Source organism: Protomyctophum parallelum (genome assembly GCF_964188405.1).
Source record: "Protomyctophum parallelum genome assembly, chromosome: 9".
In the NCBI taxonomy this organism is placed as follows: Eukaryota; Metazoa; Chordata; class Actinopteri; order Myctophiformes; family Myctophidae; genus Protomyctophum; species Protomyctophum parallelum.
In genome coordinates this window covers 8,869,306-8,891,178 of record NC_139706.1, presented here as the reverse complement: position 1 = coordinate 8,891,178, position 21,873 = coordinate 8,869,306, and the positions used below count along the sequence as shown (strand labels likewise).

General features: G+C 44.3%; 1 protein-coding gene across 1 annotated transcript in view; it reads right to left on the bottom strand.

The window, feature by feature from the left end:
* slc36a4 (solute carrier family 36 member 4) overlaps window positions 1-21,873 on the bottom strand; it is a 163,372-nt gene that overhangs the window by 107,255 nt on the left and 34,244 nt on the right. Inside the window, exons 9-14 of the mRNA XM_083772537.1 lie at window positions 18,643-18,946; window positions 18,358-18,572; window positions 17,332-18,286; window positions 15,146-15,150; window positions 14,014-14,183; window positions 302-471 (exon numbers count right to left, since the gene is read on the bottom strand). Of these exons, the coding sequence (XP_083628663.1) occupies window positions 302-471; window positions 14,014-14,183; window positions 15,146-15,150; window positions 17,332-18,286; window positions 18,358-18,572; window positions 18,643-18,946 (1,819 nt within the window). The remainder of the gene's footprint in view (window positions 1-301; window positions 472-14,013; window positions 14,184-15,145; window positions 15,151-17,331; window positions 18,287-18,357; window positions 18,573-18,642; window positions 18,947-21,873) is intronic.

Here is a 21,873-nt window from a genome sequence, read left to right as displayed (position 1 = left end):
AGTACTGCTTGGGCTCTAATCATAGAGTTACAGTATATATATAAGCTAGACTAGAGGGCGGACAGCCCCGCCCCCCAGCTATTCATTTCAATGGAAGTTTCTCCGTGGCGCTTGAAGGAACCGGAAGAACGCTGTACTTCTGGCATTTTCTCGATTTGGACACCAACAACAAAACTGCCCACCGGCAGTTCCAGCTTTGGCCAGTAGAGTGGGGGGGCGGCTTCAACATTGGCCAGCCGCTCTGGGGGAGCTTGGCTCTAATAAGACACACATTCTACTGTAGCAGGAAGGAAGTACTCACAGGTGACGCAGACCAGGAGAGCCCGCAGCAGCATCTCGCCTCTACCCTTCCAGCGGTCCCGGAGTCGAGCCCTGAGGGGCGGCACCAGGATCTCCGCCGGGACGAAGAACTGGATGGCGAAGCTGACGAAGATCCCGAAGGAGTAGAGGATCTTCACCAGCTGGTTGGTCCTGCAGACCACAGGAAGAGAGACAGAGGGAGAGACATGCGAGAGTGAGCGAGGGAGAGAGAGAGACACACACGTACAGACAGAGGGCATATTGCTCGCCTACTGTTAACCCATTTTGACGTGAGCAAATTCTAAAAATGTCTTCTACATCCTGACAGTTTTCTGAAAAAGCTATGTTTCTGTGTCAGTCGTTCTTCGATTTTTCAAAGATAGCAGACCTACAAGCTTGTAGATCTGCTATTTTTCAATAGCTAAAGCATAACATAATGCTAACACCAAAAAGGGGTTCCCGTTCAAAATGGCTTAATGTACAGCAGGTCATTATTGTGTCATTTGTAGTTCGCACAAAGGCCAAATACCAGGGCAGCGAGGCTGTCAAATAAAAGACACATTATTGTACAAATAAACAGTATAACCATCCTCGGCAAAATAAATAAATAAATAATGACACCCGTGTGAAGTGAGTGGTGCAACTCCGTGTGGGGGTCCCCGGGGGGTCCCCGGAAGTTCCAGACCCACAGGAACGCGGCCAGGGTGCCAGCCCGGGTTCCAGCGAGCCGCAAATAATAGCTAAAAATAATATGGCTCAGCAAACAACCAACTGGTCAAAAATGAGACACAGCCAGGGGAGGCCCAGACTCATTGTTTCACTGCTTAAGATTAAATACATGAACTATGTTACTCGGGGATGTGAAGTACACTATTTTGCATGGATGTTTATATACCTGCTGAAACGTGACCCTCAACTTACTACTTATATAAGAGAGTGGTTGTTGTCAAGGCAAGGTCATGAGACTGCTCACTTGCTTTCTGCACAATTAAACACACAAGTAAAATCATTGCATTTCCAAAATGCCGATTACTGTACAAAACTCCCTCTCTCTCTCTCTCTCTCCCTCTCTGTCTCTGTGGGGCAGCGCCCGCAAAAGAGCAAAACAAAAGCGCTGATGGATAGACTTGTGTGCGGATGGCTAAATGGGTCGCGTGTATGAGGAAAGGCCAATCCATTTCCGTAATGCCGGCGGACGTGGCTGCTGTCATTGTGGAAGGTGGGGTTAAAAGAAATGAGCTTTAAAAAGGTGCAGCGAGTACAGATTGGCCTTTCTTCACATACAGCAGAGTGGCCTGACTTTGAACACATGCCGCACAATACCAAGAGGTCAACACCAGGCACGTGCACACACACACAGACATCAAAGGGGGCTCCAGCCCCCGTCTGTGAAACAACTGCCCTCTCCACACCATGAATGCAGCATTTACTATGGTGAAAGAAATGTACCGGTATGTACCTTTCCATGCCATACCCGAGAATTGCTTTTTTCTGAGCTCTGCTGATCTTGAACGCAGCATCTTGCGCGGAAAGACATTTGTTTAGTAATCCATGTCATCGTCGCATCTCCAGTAGCCAACGAGTGCGGGTTCGCACCGGGAAAATAGCAAGGTCAACGCGTCACGCTGCGACGCGTTGAGAGCTTGTAGATCGGCTATTTTCTTCCAAAAGTGCCCTCTTACGGAATTTCAGCCTCTGCCTCTGTAACACTCTCTGCATGTCCCTGCAGGTCAACACATACATGCACCATGCACCATGCACATGCCCAATGCAGTCACGCATGGCACCTGGCCATTAGGCTGTGTGACTGCGTGTGTGACATGTGTGTATTGACAGTGATGGAAAAAGTACTCACGTTTCTTATTCATGGACATGGTTCTTCAATGTTTGTGTTTACACAATGTTTGTGTTTACAGTACACAAACCCTCAACATAGAGGGGCTAGCCCCTCAAAAAGACAAGATTTTATTATGCTTGTTGCGTGCTGAAACAATCTCACAACGCGTCGCAGCGTCGTCCCAAAGCACTAACAGAGTCAGAGTAAAGTAGCATTGGGGTGAACAGTTGTGAGAAGGACACTTTAATTGCCAAAGCCATTTGGGCCCTAATTAAATTAATCAGCTGGTGCAAATGTAATTAGTCTAAGGGGAGGACTTTTTACCAGGTGATGGATGCCGTTGCAGATTTCATTTACCGTGTTTGATAAACGCGGTCGGTTGTGCGTCGAATGACATTGCCATGCATGCACACGCGATTCCACGCTCAATCAAAAACACACATCAGTGCAAACATGCATGATGATATTTCACACCAACACTGGCAACTGAGAGATGGTGGAGCAGCTGGATACACACTATTAAATTGCCGTGAGCCAACATAAATTTGCATATAAATTTTTTTGTTTGTCACTTTTAAGCATTATTAATGTTTTGTGTCATTTGTGTACATTTGTTTTGCATGGCTTTTTGGCAGTCTATGCTTTAGTACATACATGGGCAACTGGCGGCCCCCACCTTCAATGAATGCAGCCCGCATTCATTGAATATTGATTTCAGCTGCTACAATTCCAAACATGCCCCGCTTCAATTACTCAAGTCTAAAATTAGTAGCTTAACACTTTCAGCGCCTCCTGCTGGCCATTTGAAATGACCGCAGGGAGCCAGCAATAATTATACCCTATATAATATAGACGCCATTCTATTACCGTCAATACAGCCCAATACAACGAGTAGAGGCGCAAAAACGTTTTCGAACAGCAACCTACATGTCTCAGGTTTCACCACAAGCAGTAACATGGGCATGCTCACCTTGATCCCCGAATTCTGGTGAACTTTTACCGCTGCACCACTGAGAGCATGTTGACAAACTGCATCTCAGTGTGGTACAACAGCTGCACAGTGTCTGATCGGAAGGCCCTGCAACGGGTAGTAAAAACGGCCCAGTACATCATTGGCACCCAACTCCCGTCCATTGAGGATCTACAGCGCCAAAGATGTCTGCGTAGGGCGAGGGGCATCCTGAAAGACCCCTCTCATCCAAACCACAGACTCTTTACCCTTCTTCCATCCGGGAGGCGCTATAGGTCTATTGGTTCCCGCACTAGTAGGCTCAGGAACAGCTTCTTTCCTGTTGCTGTCTCCCTGCTGAACTCTGCCCCTCTTCAATGACACTGAACAATGATACCCCCTTCCTCCTTCCCATCTGAACTCTCATGCTCACACCATACATACACTAGCATGTTATGGCTTATGGCTTGTGTGGGTGGGTGTGTATATACATGGATACTTCTCATTTATATTTATACTTCATTGTCTATTTTTCTATTTATTTCCTTTATTATATATTACTGTACATACTGTACATTCTGTACATTCAACAACAAGTGTATTTATTCCCATTATTGCATTACTGTATTGCACTCTGGTTGGACGCCACTATTCATTTCATTGTCAAAGTATTTGTATACTATGTGCAGTGACAATAAATTGAATCTAATCTAATCTAATGGCTGGTGCGATGCGATCAGAAATCACTGCTTACATCTGAACGCCAGGCGGTTTGGACTAAAACTACTTTGGAGTATTTTTCGGAAGAAAACAAGCAACAAAGAAACGACAATGAGTGGATCCTTACGGGAGGCGCGCACATTGTTCCTCGCGATGGGAAGAACGTGGGCGCTGTCTAGCAGCCTGGGCAGCACGGAAGGTTAGTGGTGAGCTTCGGCTGCATGGTACCAATATAACCCTTACTACACGCCATCCGACGGGTTTGGCGACCTCTGGCGTTAAATCTTAACCCGTCATTTGACAGGTTGCGAGGCGATCTGGCGTCCATCGTGTTTAATGACTAGTATAAATATGCTATTGTCTTTTTTTTATGTCCAATTTATTTGAATTTAGTGCATAAAGTTGACATAACTATCACACGTCATAAGCAATCCAACAGACGGGTTGCAATGACGTGTGTACACGTCCTCGCGCATCTTCAATGATATCAAGCGAAAGAAGAATATTCAGATTTTTTCATTTTTTCATTTTTAGTGAGATTCCAAGGCCACCATACGGTTCGCTTTTCGTTCATGCGCGGTCCGGTCCGGTCTGTTTACAGCTGCAGAAAGAATGCCTCGTCTCTCCTAATCCAGGGCGCTCTCCATGGTTTTGATCTGATGGATATACTAAGCTCTTCATTTCTGACTTCTCAACTGCCTCTCGTTGAAAATATGAACGTGATGGATTATTTCGCAATAATATTGAAACGAGAGAAAGGTAAGCAAGCAAAAAAACATCTCTGTTTTGAAAACAGAAGGAATCCCGGGGCTTATTGTGTTAAAGGCATTTGAAAGGCAAAACAACCTATTCAGGTTTCCAATAAAACAAAAGCAAAAAATAATTCAGGATTTCAATGCAAATAGAGAAAAATACAAGCTCAAAGTCAAAACGCATCACAGTGCGACCCTTTTCGAGCTTGTAGATCGGCTATTTTTGCTACAACAATAATATGCAATGTGGCCCTCTGGAGTGAATGTGGAAATATAGTGGCCCTCTACATCGTCAAAGTTTCCCACGTCTGCTTTAGTTTTATTATAAATGTGTAGAGACAGGAAACGGTATGGGGCAGAGAGAGGGGAATCATGAAATTGCTCAAGATGTGGTTGTTGGACCACCTTTACTTGTTTATTTAGACGGGGCGATGCATATTGGACAATTACATAAATGGACAATGGACCTAAATGCAATGTACAGTACCGTAATTTCCGGACTATAAGCCGCACCTTTTTACCCATGATTTGAACCCTGCGGCTTATACAACGGTGCGGCTAATCTATGGATTTTTACAGCTAACGCAGAGCCATCTAAGGCTCTGAGCTAACGAAACGGCCACTAGGGGGCCACCTGCGGCTTATAGTCCGGTGCGGCTTATATACGTACATATTTGGGATTTTCCCTACATTTGGGTGGTGCGGCTTATATTCAGGTGCGCCTTACAAGTCCGGAAATTACGGTAAATAGACCTGTTTAGCTAAAATAAAATAAAACAAAACAAGCAAACAGTACCTTTGTTAACTTACGTTTAACTGCGATAGATATATCTGGTTATTTAGTCTGTATAAATAGCCTTGCTAAAAGCTACTTATGTACACATTGCCCGTAATTTTCCTCCTAAACGCGCGCGTACACACACACACACACACACACACACACACACACACACACACAGAGCGAGAGCCTGGTGCAACGTGCTGTGAAGCACGTTGTCAGTCTGCAAAAAATAATAATTGGCCAACGTATGGCCCCCCACCAGAATAGGCATGCTGGGGTTAAGCACCGATAAGTCACTGTCTTCATAACCTACATCCACACTCAAGTCGTTCAACTCCTATTGAATATTTATAGCTCCATCAAGGTGACTGCAAAAAGAATGTTTTTTTTTTTTTTTTTTTTTCAAGAACATGCAGCTATGAATGTCTTTCATGTGAGAGCTGGAAAGAGACCAGTCAGCCCATGACTTTGTGGATATACAAGTTGTGTTTTTTTAGGTTGGAAGACATCTTTTGGACCCTGTATACCTGATTTCACCCCTAGTCTCTTCTCTGCTCCACTTTAATCCACAGAGGGCCATAAATCAACTTGCTGCATAGGGGGAGGGGCCATTTGATTTGACCTAATAGCATGTGGAAACGCTGTGCGTGGATCAGATGGAGGCCTTTTCCTATATACAGTAAACGCTGTGCGTGGATCAGATGGAGGCCTTTTCCTATATACAGTAAACGCTGTGCGTGGATCAGATGGAGGCCTTTTCCTATATACAGTAACTAGACAAGTAAGACGCACGAACGCGGGAAGCGAACGCAGCTCGTAAATGGCAACAACAATTGGAATAAATTACGTACTTTAGGTTTTTTTTTAAGTTCTCCTTTTTTCTTTTTTTTTGTGCGTTTAAGTTTTTTTAAGTTACGTTTTTTTAAGTTCTTTTTTTAGTGTGTGTGTGTGCGTGCGTGTGTGTGTGTGTGTGTGTGTGTGTGTGTGTGTGTGTGTGTGTGTGTGTGTGTGTGTGTGTGTTTTTGTGTGATTAAGAGCGTCTGCTAAATGCCTAAATTGTATTAACTACATGCATGCATGCAAACCAAAAATGAGTGGTTTAAGTTCAAGTGACATGCAGCTATAGAGGAATTATCTACCCTCTCAACTCTCTTTTATAGTTAGCTTAACCCATTTAGACCATAGACCAGATTCTACTAAATGTCTTCTAAATCATGACAGTTTTCTGAAAAACCTACTTTTCTATGACAGTGGTTTTCAAACTATTTCATGTCGAGGAGCCCAAAAATTATATGAAATTGGCCACCGACTCCCATCTGAAAATATGTTGTTCCAGGGACACCCCCCCCCCCCCCCCCCCCCCCATCCATTCTTAAGACAAAACATACACTCACCACTTCTGCGCGATATACATTTCAGCCCTTGAAAACAGCAGATCTACAAGCTCACAGTGTGTCACGATGTGACGCATTGTGAGCATTTTATACATATGAAAACTTGAAATTAGACATTTCTGCATAACGAGTACTTTTACTTTTGGTACTTTAAGTACACTTTGATGCTAATACTTTTGCACTTTGTACTCTTTTATTGGCCTTGCCAGCCATTGAGTCCCATTGTACGAGCCTCTGTTTTCATTTCAGGGTTATCAGGGAGGTGGGGGCTGTTGTTATTAGGAGTGATCGTTAACTCCCTAGCCTAGGGAGTCGGAATATGTTCATAGTTGGCAGAAAAATAATTAAGTGAAACATTTAAAGGTATATTCAGTGATTTCACTTAATTCAAATATCACTTATTTTTTTGTTTTGTTGTGATAATCCTCCCTACTATAGAGTGTGCTGACCATATAAGGAGTTCCTCCCTGTCCCCAGTTAACCCCTGGGGGTCCAAAAAAAACCTTAGGTTTCGTTTTTGACTCTCTATCCTGATTGGACGAAAGGCTGGGTCCCACAGCCAAAAACGAAACCTACGGTTTTTTGAGTGAAATCACTGAATATACCTTTAAGTATACTTTTTTCACCACTGCACTGCCCTCTTTATGCATAGACATGTCATTACACTGCCCTCTTTATGCATAGACATGTCATTACACTGCCCTCTTTATGCATAGACATGTCATTACACTGTCCTCTTTATGCATAGACATGTCATTACACTGCCCTCTTTATGCATAGACATGTCATTACACTGTCCTCTTTATGCATAGACATGTCATTACACTGCCCTCTTTATGCATAGACATGTCATTACACTGTCCTCTTTATGCATAGACATGTCATTACACTGTCCTCTTTATGCATAGACATGTCATTACACTGCCCTCTTTATGCATAGACATGTCATTACACTGTCCTCTTTATGCATAGACATGTCATTACACTGCCCTCTTTATGCATAGACATGTCATTACACTGTCCTCTTTATGCATAGACATGTCATTACACTGCCCTCTTTATGCATAGACATGTCATTACACTGTCCTCTTTATGCATAGACATGTCATTACACTGCCCTCTTTATGCATAGACATGTCATTACACTGTCCTCTTTATGCATAGACATGTCATTACACTGCCCTCTTTATGCATAGACATGTCATTACACTGCCCTCTTTATGCATAGACATGTCATTACACTGCCCTCTTTATGCATAGACATGTCATTACACTGCCCTCTTTATGCATAGACATGTCATTACACTGTCCTCTTTATGCATAGACATGTCATTACACTGCACTGTCCTCTTTATGCATAGACATGTCATTACACTGTCCTCTTTATGCATAGACATGTCATTACACTGCCCTCTTTATGCATAGACATGTCATTACACTGCCCTCTTTATGCATAGACATGTCATTACACTGTCCTCTTTATGCATAGACATGTCATTACACTGCACTGTCCTCTTTATGCATAGACATGTCATTACACTGTCCTCTTTATGCATAGACATGTCATTACACTGCCCTCTTTATGCATAGACATGTCATTACACTGTCCTCTTTATGCATAGACATGTCATTACACTGCCCTCTTTATGCATAGACATGTCATTACACTGTCCTCTTTATGCATAGACATGTCATTACACTGCCCTCTTTATGCATAGACATGTCATTACACTGTCCTCTTTATGCATATACATGTCATTACACTGTCCTCTTTATGCATAGACATGTCATTACACTGCCCTCTTTATGCATAGACATGTCATTACACTGCCCTCTTTATGCATAGACATGTCATTACACTGCACTGCCCTCTTTAGATTGCTGTTGCCTCATAGAGTGATAATAAGACTTCCTGCCCACTCCTTTACCTTCCCTTCCTTCACTCAGGAAACCCACTCACTGTATCCTGCACATCTCATATCGACCTACTGCATTACCATAAGTTATAACTCTCTATATCTCTCACTTTATCTGCAACAAGGATCCCTCTGGCCCATTGTGTTCCTTTCTGACAGTAGGTAGCCTCATCACTCTCCTTATTGGTTCCCTTCTGACAGTAGGTAACCTCATCACTCTCCATATTGGCCTCAGGGGCGCTGGAAGATGTCTATATAGCATAGGCTTATGTTCTGGGGAAGCATGTGCAAAGGTTTTGGCACAAAGTTAAATACATTAGTTGTAATAGACATGTGTGTACTGTGTGTGTAGGCTACATTAAGAAGACTTTTTCTTTTTTTAAAGTCACCCCCCCCCCCCCTTCCAGCACCAATGATTGGCCTAATGGGGACCTGTCCCAGCCTGTCTGTTGACTTGCCATTGTTGTCATTGTGCAGTAGGAAAAATCCTTTTTGTGCGTTTTCCTTTTTCCCCGGGTCATTGCGGTCTGATAACCTCCATTAATCATCTCCCAATAGAGTCCATGTTGGCACTCCGTGGTCGGAAGGCACGCCGCAGCTAATTCCTTACCGCGGGGCCTGCATGCGGCAGCCATTGTCACCTCAGCACAAACACTCAAAAACCTGGAACTCATTCCTTAAGCCTCTATACTTGTCAGAGAGCAGATTAAATGGGCTCTGTAAAACGTTGCTGGGAGTCTATGAAGTGCAGTGTGCTGTGCTTTCAAACAGTAATGTTAAGTGCATGGACTGCATGCACACAATGGAACCTAATTTGAGTTATAGCAACAACAAAGAAAATCAAGGAAATTTTACGTAGAATAAAAACAAAAACAGAGGTCATATGAAAGTAGTTGTATAGGCCTCATTAAACTCAATCTGGCAACCCATTGGCAAAAAACTAAAAACGACACCGTCTGCTATTTGTTTCCTTTGCATTTGCCCCTGGGAGCATAGACATAAAGGTAGACGCCTGTGTTCTCGAGAGGTGGCAAAAGTTTGCAGAGATTCCTTGCGAAGCATAGCGGAAGCATGAGTGGAGGCTTGTCAAGCTTCCACGAGCGTAACGTAAGTCCTGGAAAAGACGCGCTGCGATTGGCCAGGTCACTTGAGTGGCAGCGAGAGACATGGAGGAGAGTCGTATGACAGTGACGTCACTTGGGCAGCGACGCAGCGTGTCTTCAGCACTCTTCCTGCGCACTTCCACCCCCTTTTGCTCCAATGAACTGTGGCGGCCAATGAGGCATCTATTTTTTTATTATCTATGTCTGGGAGGAGGTGCCCAATAGAATGTGGAACAGGATATTGGCCCGTTTGGCACACCCTCAGCCCTCCACTTCCTGTGGTGCGCCTGTGTTTTCATTCCCACTATCAACAATGTATACACGTTCTGAATGGCCCTGCTGACAGATTCGGTAGAGCAGTTCAGAATCTGTTCTTGAGAGATTACTGTACATCAAACTTTGTTGTAGGTTGAACAAACAACCACTGTGCCAACTTTCAGTTCATAGCACATAGCACACATAGTTTCCATCTTTTTTATTATTATAATTTTTTTTTAGTGTCCTCATGTGTCCTCATGTCCTGTCCGATCCGAAAAAGGGTTGGCGAGAAGCCATAGGCTTGTCGGGCCGTACCCCTGGAGTCCATTTGTGCACGTGTAGCAGACCGATGGGACATCTATCTGCCTACACAGTGCATACATTCATGTTGTCCTTAGATAATAATACTTTAGTTCAATGGTAAATGGTGCATTTATATAACGCTTTTATCCAAGGTGCTTTACCTAGATTGTGCATTACCATGCATTACCATTCACCCATTCATACAGCGATGGCGGAGGAAACCATGCAAGGCACCAACCTGCACATCAGGAGCAATTAGGAGTGCAGAGTCTTGCTCAAGGACACTTCGACACTAACTCTGGGGGAGCCCGGGCTCGAACTGGGAACCTTGTGGTGCCGATCGCTCTACCCCTGAGTTACTGCCGCCGCACTAATGTTTTATGCTATTGTATCCTTAGTCTGACACTATATTGAGTAGAGGAGAATGATGACATGGTTTCAAAGAGGTGCTCACGCCTCACAAATGACCACTCTGTAGCAGAGACTGCTTTTCAATAGCCTTTCTTTTAGATAATGCAGTCTTTGTTACCACGGTGTGGCCATCAATTAAATCCTAACGTCCTGTCTGCACCATGATCTGAGTGAAGGAAGGCACTGCTCAAAAGTGCTTTGGCGAGGGGAAAAGGTTTAAGAAAGAATAATGCTTTGGTGAGTACTAGATGAATCCCGGCGTACGTACTGTATTGTACAGAATCCCGACGTACTGTATTGTGTACGAAACCACACAGTGACACGTGTGCGAGCTCGCAAATAGCCTACATGTATCGCGGGACGGAAGAGGCCGTTTCAGCATGTCGCTACTCAGATCAGTTTGATTTGACCTAATGTTGGTGCTAAATAACACTTAAACAACACCTCCCGCCCCGCAGACCGGGCGGGGAGGAGGGGCCACTTTATCTCTGAGCAGCAGGTCCACATGGGCACATCGGCATGCAACTGGATGACTCACGCTGTTTTTCGGCGGAGAAAGTTGGATCGCTTTGGCTCATTCTGGTGCCCCATGGGTTCCCCCGCACTGTCTGGGCACAGTCAATATTTACGCCACTGGTAGGCCTACTGTACCATTAGGCCTATGCCAAGAGGATCTGCCAGTAGCAGTAAATGTTTGAGTAGACGGGCAACACAACAGAAACAGACTGACGATGTGGACAAGTCGACAAGTGCGCTGTGCGTCATCTCAATGCCTGGGGACGCACTCAACACATTGGTGTGCAAGCAATACAAGCATGCGTCCGCTCCATACACACCCATTCATTTCCCCCACTCCCCCCCTCACATTATTGGGTGTGTATGGGGCAGACAGACGCATGCTGACTCGCTGAGCACCAATGTGTGACTGCGGCCTGGAGCTCAAGAATAGTTTATTTTTATTTTTATTTTTTTCAAAATGATTTAATAGCACAGGCAGACTCTTCACATACTAGAGCATGTCTGAAATAAGTAAGTGAGTTGCACCACTCAGTTCATTTTTTTAAATGAAAAAATAGGGGTTTTATTACTTAGTTTAAAATAATGTCAATGTATTTTAAATAGTTACTGTATCGATTTCAAATCATTGAATAGTATCGGATCGCCATAATGAACCAATATCGTCCATGTATCGTATCGTCAACAATGTAAAATGTTAAAATGTATCATTAGATTCGTTACACTCCTACTTATTGCCCATTCTATAAAATAAATACGGACAGTAAGCCCCCCCCTTGCAATTGCATTATATTAAATATTTTTTTCTTTCTTTGTCATATCATATTTAGTATTATTGTTCTATCATTTTAACTACTTGTGTTTTATTGTATTTTATTTTTATGTCCTGCCCTGTGAAGCACTTTGAGCTGCATTTATGTATGAAAAGTGCTATACAAATAAAGTTTATTATTATTATTATTTATTATTGTTGTGTTACTGTTAGCCCAGTATTGTGGACATTGCCACACTTGCTTGTACCCTGTATATACTACTTGTAGTGAAATATTAAGCCGTTGATGTGCTGTAATGCTGATGCCAGCGGTCGCGACACACTAGGTGGTCTCAAAACACAACAGCACAGGTCCTCGTCACACACAATAGAGCACAGGTGCTCTTCGACAGTGAGTGCTTGAGTTGGACGGCGGCCAGGCCTTTTACGATCACAATAACCATGAGATTTAAGGGGTGTCAACCAAAATGCAATTGCCCAGGGTGGCCATAAACTTTCTTTATTTTTATTTTTTTCCAGGAAACCACCGAGTGGACTGACCGTGCGATGGTTTAATCACCACGATAGGGCCAACTTTTCCCCCCCTCCTCCCAGGGCAGTGTGCACAATACGGTGTGTCTGCCCCTGTGCGATGTCTCTGCATAGACCACTTTAGTCGTTCAGTTCTTAACAGTCACACACTCATAATTTCACATTCCATAAGAATCTATTCATGCTCCAGTCTTCCGCTATCACCGAAAAACAACAACCTGACATCACAGAGCGGCGGAGAAGAGAAAACCACCACCTCACGCCAGCCCTTCTCTGTTCTTACGAACCACCAAAACGGTGGTCACCAAGACGGAGGTCACCCAACAGAGGTAAGCCAAAACCAATCACTCTGGGAGTCGAGGTGTGCGGTCGGCGGTACCCTTGGTTTTACGAGCCGACGTAAAAACAAAACAATTTAACAAACTCGCGAAACAGAGAACGAGAGAACAAAGGGCTGAAATAATAGACAAGGCCATCTTGTTTAATTGAGATAGTGCCCATGGGAATACATTTTCTCACAAGTAGTCCAGGTCATCCTGCTGCTCGCCAATTCTTTTTGAGATGAGAGATCCAATAAACGTGTGCTTTCGATTTACCGTATGTGGATTATTAGCCAGTTACAATACGCGATGTGATAAACACATTTTTTTAAATGATTAAAGCTTTAGAACTAAAGCTTTAGAACGTTACTCGGCTCTTTGGAGCTGTAGTACCAGACTCTATATAGCAGGTTTAGCATGATGCATCTATCCTCACCGTGTCTTACCGTGCATTGTGAGGAAGGTTTAGCGTGATGTCTTACCACTCTTAGCCGCTCATCACTATCCCGACTTCAACTAATACAAAACTCCGCAGCCAGAATCCTCACAAACACAAACCGCAGGGCACATATAACTCCAGTATTAGCCGCACTACACTGGCTCCCTATTAAAGCCAGAATTAATTTAAAAATATATATTTTTTTTTTTAACACTTTATTTTGATTTTTATTGATGAATAAATGAAAAAAACATATGTGTACATTTTGTTGTTTTAAAAATACTTTTAAACTAAAACAATGTCAGATCTCTCAGGTCCTCCAGCAAAGGTCTGCTAGAAATACCTGCGTCCAAGTTGAAAACTAAGGGTGACCGGGCTTTCGCTGTGATATCTCCTACCCTATGGAATGCCTTGCCTCTGGCATTGAAAAATGCTGAATCAGTTGACTGTTGTAAGAGACTCCCAAAGACTCATTTATTCCGTAAATAGTTCTCCCGTGTACCTTTGACCTGAGCCATTTTATAGCCCTATGTCTTTGTTCTGCCTTGTTTTGTTTTTGTTCAGCTCATTTATATTGTCACAACTGTATTTGTATTTGTTTTTACCGTGTCAATTGTTCAGCACCTTGTAGCTTTGCTTCGAAAGGTGCTTTATAAATAAAATGTACTTACTTACTTACTATTGTGAGGAAGGTTTAGCGTGATGTCTTACCATGCGTTGTGAGGAAGGTTTAGCGTGATGCTTGCTTTGATGTCGCCACCGAAGTGGAGGTAGCCCAACGTAGCCAGAGCCACATATAGGACGGTCACGATGCCCATCCCGATGTTCAGAGCCATGGGAAACCGCTTGGGATCCCTCATCTGGTTCTCCAGAGGAAGAACCTACAAAATATATAAATACAAAGATCATTTCCATCTGACATAGTTAGGATATTCAGAAAATCGACACTTGAGCATAGTTTAATACAACGGATGCGCCAGCATATTTAAAAATATAGGCGCTAGAGTGCCAGCAGATATGGCAGATTTTACTCTGCCTGAAGAAGGTCCGGAGGGACCGAAACGTTGCATTAAAAAGAAAAATACTCTTGTACTGAGCAAATATACAGTGTGCGGGTGCATTCTACTCCTTTCAACTAAAAGATGTGAATACACGTCCTTAGCAAAAATATCTCCTTTCTTGCCCAACCAGCTGATGTCTGTTCTGTCACATTACTGTGCATACTGTAACAATCAATTAAAACTATTTTGGGATCTCTGCCAGCCCTGATCCCCAACGCATGCGCACACACACACACGCACACACACAACATCATTGCTTGTGTGCACAGTTAAACTTAAACAGAGAGTGGCATTATAATCCTTTAGAGCCTTTAGAATTAAAACCACAGGAATTTGTGACAAAAACATCAGATTCCCAGACTGGCAGGCAGGGGATGGGAATGAGTAGCCAACAAGTGTCTTTAGCGGAGCAATTAATTACCCCCCAAGCAGTAATGATAAAAACTAACTAAACTAAAAGACTAAATAAACAAAAAAGCAATTTTACAAGAGCAACTGCCTAAGGAATAGTCTGTACACAGCCACTGGTCCATGGATTCCCATTAAGCTCTGCTTGTACGACCATACGCTTTTTAGCTGTTCCTTATCATGCCTTTAAGCAAGGATAAGATTAACTCTTGTCACATTTTACTCAAAAATGTAGCAGAGGATGGGAACCGTGACCACGGACGACACCTTTTTTCCCAATAAATATTTGTTTTCTTCTAATGAATAAATGTAATATTTTTACAAAACATAATTAATAATGTGAACTCAGTTTGATTAAAATCCATATATCTTACCCAATCTAAAATAGTCAGTACAAAAGCGTCACTAAATGAATGTCACCGCATTGCAGTAATGAGAATTTCAGCAAAAAATGCATTAAAAAACTATAATAATCATCTTTCACATCAAAATAAACCAAAAAGAAATAGAAAACTATTATCTTTAAAATGATCATTTTATTATCAAATTGTGACTTTGAAATGTTCACTGCCATGGTATTTAATTGGTTTCGTGAGAATGGCAGTCTAGAAGCAGGGATGTGTGTTTTAAATTATGCATGGTTAAAATAGAGTTTGGACAATGGTTTTATATAGGAAGATCAAATGAATATCAAAATATTGTCTGGGGTGCACATAAAAGCCATAAGTGTTTTAACCCATTCAGGGCGGGAACCCCTTTTGGTGATTTAAGCATTAGGTTATACTTTAGCTATTGAAAAATAGCAGTGCCACGCTATGAGCTTGTAGATCTGCTATGTTTGAAAAATCTAACTAACTCAAATCTTTGCTTTTGGGGGGTCCCTGGAACAACATATTTTCAGATGGGGTCAGTGGCCAAATACATATAATTCTGGGGGTCCTTGACATGAAAATGTTTGAGAATCACTGACATAGAAACATAGGTTTTTCAGAAAACTGTCATGATTTAGAAGACATTTGTAGAAACCGGATCTCAATGCATTAGTGTCTGATTGCCACTCTAAGGTCACTACTCACTGTTCCACCTCAGACTCCAGCTTGGAGATAATGGGCATCCACACAGTCTTCATTAGTCAGCTGGTAATTATGTGTCTGTGCGAGAGGAGAGGACAGCCAGGCAAAGACACCCATACTACAAACCATCCCCACAACCACACTTATTGGACAGTATGGGCCCGATTCACTAAGTTGTTTAAAGTAAAGGAATTTTCCAAACTTCTCTGAAAGCTCTGCAAGCTTTGCTCCCATGTAAGTCTGCATCCGAGCAGACTTGAGAAAGAGTGGCCTTCCGCAAAAAGACATTTGTAGAATCGTCCTCAGGTCTAAATGGGTTAAAGTGAAATCTTCAATGTGTGACAACAATCGGACATCTTCTAGTAACATTACAACACTGTGTGTGAATGGTAAGAAGGAGCCGAGTTGAGATGCCCCATCACGAGTCATGAACTCAACACTTTTCCCAGAAGCATTTAGCCCTGGATGACAACCACTAAATGCTCCACATTTCGATGGCCGCCCTTCCGGTCCAATGCAGAGGCAATCAACACCATTTCTATTATCCACAAACCTATATCTCTATCCACACCGCGGAGACGGAGGTTATAATGAGGCCCTTGGTGGAAACACGGACAAGATATTCATTACCTTTCTTGTCTTTTTAATCTATATTCTCAAAGTAACTCAAAGTCATAGAGACATAACTTTGAGGATGTGTGCTGGCATTGGGTTCTCGCACCATTTCGAAAGTAAACTGTAAGACTTTTTAACCCATTTTGGGCAGGGAACCCATTTTGGTGTTAGCATCATGTTGTGCTTTAGCTATTGAAAAATAGCAGATCTACAAGCTCATAGCGCGCCACTCGGTGGCGCGCTACGAGCTTGTAGGTCTGCTATTTTTGAAAAATCGAAGAGCGACTGACGTAGAAGACATTTTTAGAATCTGATCTCAGGTCAGAATGGAAAACTGTCAGGATGTAGAAGACATTTTTAGAATCTGATCTCAGGTCAAAATGGAAAACTGTCAGGATGTAGAAGACATTTTTAGAATCTGATCTCAGGTCAGAATGGAAAACTGTCAGGATGTAGAAGACATTTTTAGAATCTATGCAGGTCAGAATGGGTTAAGACCTTTTTAAGACCTCAGCAAATGTTGTAATAATTTATAATCTGTTCAATAAAAACATATTTGACTTTGGTCTTAATTGCCTCTATAGTTTGAGGCATTCTTGCTGCGGCTTCTAGACATAACACTTTTATTAATAGTGATCTAATATTATAAACTAATCAAAGTATTATGCACAGAATGTTTATGGCTTTCATTTCCCCATGAGCCTTAAAAACTTGAAGGTTACTTTAGTAACCTTCAAGTGCCTGAAGCGCTTGTGTTGTGGCTCGAGAGTGAAGTCCGTGACCACTACTCTCTGTGCTGAACTCTGAACTGTAGGAAGACGGGGGGGTGCGGCCTTGACCCCCCTCTGGACCCGGCCGGGCACATCACTTACGCTTCCCATAACCACGTCCTCTGGGAGCGTCTTTCTTGTAGGGCGGGGGAGAGCGGCAGCCGTCGTCTCTCTTGGGACGTCCCCGCTGCTGTGGTCTGTCCCCGCCACGGTCCTGGCTCCTGGGTGGTCCCTTGTTGTCCGTCCTGGGCTTCCATGGCGCCTTCTTAGCCTTGTTAGGGCGGAAGGGAGGGGCCTGGGCAGCCAAAGGTTCGAGAGCCTTCATTGTCTTAGTGGAGGACTCGGCCTGTTGAATGGACACGGACATTTTCTCTAGGACCCCGTGGAACAGGCTCTCAGGAGAGATAGGAGCCCCTATCATGTCCCTCTTAACGGAGTCTGAGAGAGGGGCTAGATTGACCCACCTCATTCTCTCCTGTAGTACGGAGGACACAAGGGCCTTGCCTGTGTGCTCCGCTATCTCGCACTGCAGAGACGCCAGCTCGTGGTTGAGGCGGCGGAGCTCTGCGAGGTCCTCTGGGGAGGACACGTTGCCCATGTCAGTCAGGAGCTTCTCTGCAGATCCCTGCAGGAGAGCTCCGGCGTTGACAGCCTTGGCTACGAAGGACATGTGGGCGTGCATCCACTTGTTGACTTTCGCTGCTTCTTTGTCCGCTGTGGAGGAGAAGACAGGGTCCTTGCTCAAGGGGACGACACGTGGGACGGATGGGTTGGCTAGGTAGGCCGCCACGACCTTGTCCATTGGCGGCATGCCTTGCAGGCCCATGGCCTTCATGTCCACCATCTCCATGACACCTCTGGTGCTGCGGGTGGTGCACTCCACTTCCACCAGGGGGTCCCTCCACGCCATAGTAATGGTGTCGTGGAAGCCCTTACCCTGGGGAAGCTTCTGTCTCTTAGGTGGGGGGGAGGAAGATGTTCTTCGCTTCTTCCCTCCCACTGGATTATCTTGACTGAGGACTGGGGCCATTCGTGCCCGCAGCGTAGAACCGCCGTCCTGTAAATGCCCATGATGTCAGAGCCATCTCTAAGCATTTCTTCGCGGTCTCGTTGCTGCCGTTGTTCGACCTGCATGTCTCCGCCGTCATCCTCGTCGAGAGGGCCGCGGGGCATGCTGTCGTCATCCTCGTCGTTGTCCGCGTAGCCTTCTTCGTCAACGATAACGAAATCCCCGTCAAAGGGCTCTAGCTGGTAGGAAGGGAGGTTTACCTCTTCTTCCTCCTCGTAGCGCCGTGGGGATGGGTCCAGGCGGTCAGCCACTCCTGACGGGCTGCTGGCGCGGTCTGGCCACCAGAGCGGGGGGAAACTCCTCCCTGGGTTCTCCCATTGGAGGCCCTATAGGAGGTAGTTTACCCCGCCCAGTTGGCTGCTGTGGCTGGGTCGTCTTTTTGGGCCTCCCTCCGCAAGCCTCGTAGTCACAGGTTTCGGCCCTGACTGCTGGAGCTTGGGAGGAGGTGATGGTGGCTGTAGCCGGAGCGCGAGAGCGCGGAGCCGGCACAGGCCTCTCCTGAGTAGCCGAGCTAGCACGCGGCGCCGGGGTGCTACGTGCTAGCGGCGGCCAGTCGACCCTTTGCCTTGGTGTAGAGCGCGGAGGCCCTCCGTAGAACCGTTCATCCGAGGGTGGCGGGGCTAGGCTGGGTCTCTCGTACTCGAACCTCTCAAAGTATTGTTTCACACGGTGAGGGTCATGTCCGTTATGTTGTCGCAGGGGCCACAGACGGGGGCTTCCCCGGTGATAGCATTGCGAGCATGCGAGAGCCCGAGACAATAGAGGCATACTGTATGCTCATCATGTCCGGACATCGTGTTGCCGCAAGCCCCTACGGCACATCTCTTAGCGGGCAGTGGACCCTCGGAGAGGTTCTTTGTCTTCGACAGACATTTAGACATCTTTGTCCGTCGAGTGAGACTAGTGTTACAGTTAGTAAACAGCTAGCGGAAGAGCGGGCTTTGAAGCCTGTTTCTTATCTTAACAGGCCTGTTAGCAAGTTAGCTAGTAGAGCCGCGGGTAGCCCCGTTGACTATACACAAGCTAAAGGCTAGTTAGCTCCCCGCGCGAGCGGGAAGTTAGCTTGAGAATAAACTAGTTTCACGAGTTTAAACAAGTTTAGCGTTGAGGAAAAAAGTTCTTAAGAAGTTTTATCTGCAATACGCAACAATGTATAACCTAGGGATGCGCCGATCCGATACTCGTATCGGAGATCGGCGCCGATCCGGAGCTAAAATTCTAGATCGGGTATCGGTGGCAATGGGCCGATCCATTATCCGATCCAGATGCCGCTCCGTTCTCCCGTTGGAACTTGAGACATGCTCCTGTCTGCCCAGTGCACAGCGCACAGTCAAACAGCCCCCTCCCTCAGCCCCCTCCCTCCTGAGCCTTGAGGGAGTCACCGCTCACTGCGCACTACACTAGTCTGTCTCGTTCTGTCACTTCTGTCCCCCCGCTGTGTTCTTAACTTCTTTAACAGGTCGCTCGTATTTCTTTATGTAAGATAAAGAATCCGATGAACACGGAGAGCCAAAGAGGACAGTTGCCAAAGCCCCCATTCAATTACATCCTACTTGTTGTTGCTGTTCCTCATGTTAGCGATAGCTGCTAAGCTATCAACAGTAGCCAGCCCTAAACACAACATTGCTAGGCTAGCAAGCTAACGTTGCAGCAACAGGATCGTTACGGTGTGTGTGTGTGTGTGTGTGTGTGTGTGTGTGTGTGTGCGGGGATTCCGAATATTAAAATAATAATTGTAGTTTGAGTATGCTGGCCCACAGTAGCTACAAAATGTGCGTAGGGAGAGGGAACATATGGGGCTAATGCTGGCCATGATGCATTGAATAATATCTGAATAGAACATTAACTAGAATTATAAATAAGGATTAGAAACCAAAATGATGTGGTTGACTATCGTCAGAAAGAAATTAAATTGTGGTTGTGCTTTACAACTTTCCTTTTATGTGTAGGCCTAGCTGGTTTATAATCCATAGTTACTATGTATAATAATAATAATATTATACATAGTAACTATGGATTATAAACCTAAAATAATAATAATTATAGGCATAATATTATTATGCATAGTAACTATGGATTATAAACCTAAAATAATAATAATTATTATAATAATTATAGGCATAATAAAAAAAATAAAAATAAACATTTTAAAAACTATGAAAGTGCATAATACTGCACAGCTTTTATTTGTACTTAGAATGTTAAACCCTCAGAAATCGCCGTGGTTGACCAATATTATTAATCCACGTGTTAATAATATATATTATATTATTATATATAATATAATATATATAATAATGTATTAAATACATTACATTATACATTAGACATAGGGTATCGGATCGGTACTCTGTATCGGCAGATACTGGACCCCCATGTATCGAAATCGGTATCGAATGCCAAAAAGCCGGATCGGTGCATCCCTAGTATAACCAACCAGATATGTCGGAGAGCCTCACGGAGCTTGAGTCCTATCTCTTGCCCGGTTTGCGAGACGTAGATTACCCCAAACAAAAGCTGGCTAGCGCATTCTTGCGGTCCTCTGTGGCAGAAGGAAAATGAGTGGTTCGTGACGCAGTTGCTAGGCCTTAAATACCCCTGAGGCGCTGGGCGCCTACGTCACGAGCCTTAAACCCGCAGGACACATTTAATGTCCTGTGGGAGTTTATTATTAAAAAATCTGCACCTCGGCTTACGAACGGAAGCCTCCCATAGAGCGAAGTATTTCGCGAACACAACTTAAAAGAACCTTATCTTCAAATGTAATACCTATGGTCAGGTTTGGTCAAATTGGTCAAAAGTCCCGATTCTTTATTCAAGACTTTTTAAGGACCCGCGGGAACCCATCGGCTTAATTTCGTCCTACGTGTCAAAGGCTGCCGTTTAAGAAAAAACACCAGATGCCATTTGTTCTCTGTCGCGCCTCTGTCACTGTTCACCCTATCTGACTCATGTTTTTTTCTGGAAAAAAAGACGTACTCCCGACGTCTCCTAGCCTCACTTCAGCAGGCCATGTTTGCACGATCTGCGACACCATCTGTGAGTCTCAGAGAGACTTAAATAAATCAAACTCCCAAAAGTGCGAGGAAATGGACACAAGGCAGACTGAATGCTTAGTAATAAATTATTTAAAAAAGTACAGAAGAAGATCCATTGAAGTTGATGAAGTTGTTACCTCAGAGTAAGGCAACGTTTCAAACAAGCACACAGCTCAGTAGACTGATCCCTCTACTGTTCTTGAATCGCCACCTTCCAATGAACTCTTCCAATGTCACCACAGCCTAAGCCTGGCTAGTTGTACATTTTACTTCACTGTGCGTGCGGATTACTTTACAACTTTATCCTATGTGGCAGCCTCACTTCGTTCTGCACCTGCGTGAAGCCTGCCAAGACTTCCGTCATGCCTGCTGGCTTAAACAAACGAGCCAGAACACCATTGATATGTTTTAGGTCACGCCAGGCGCTTGTCACACTTCAGGAATGCACCGAGCTTTAACATGTGAGAAGATGAGGTGAGGGGACAGCTGATATAATCCTGCGTCCGCTCTAGACTCTCCTGGCGCTCAACAGGTGGT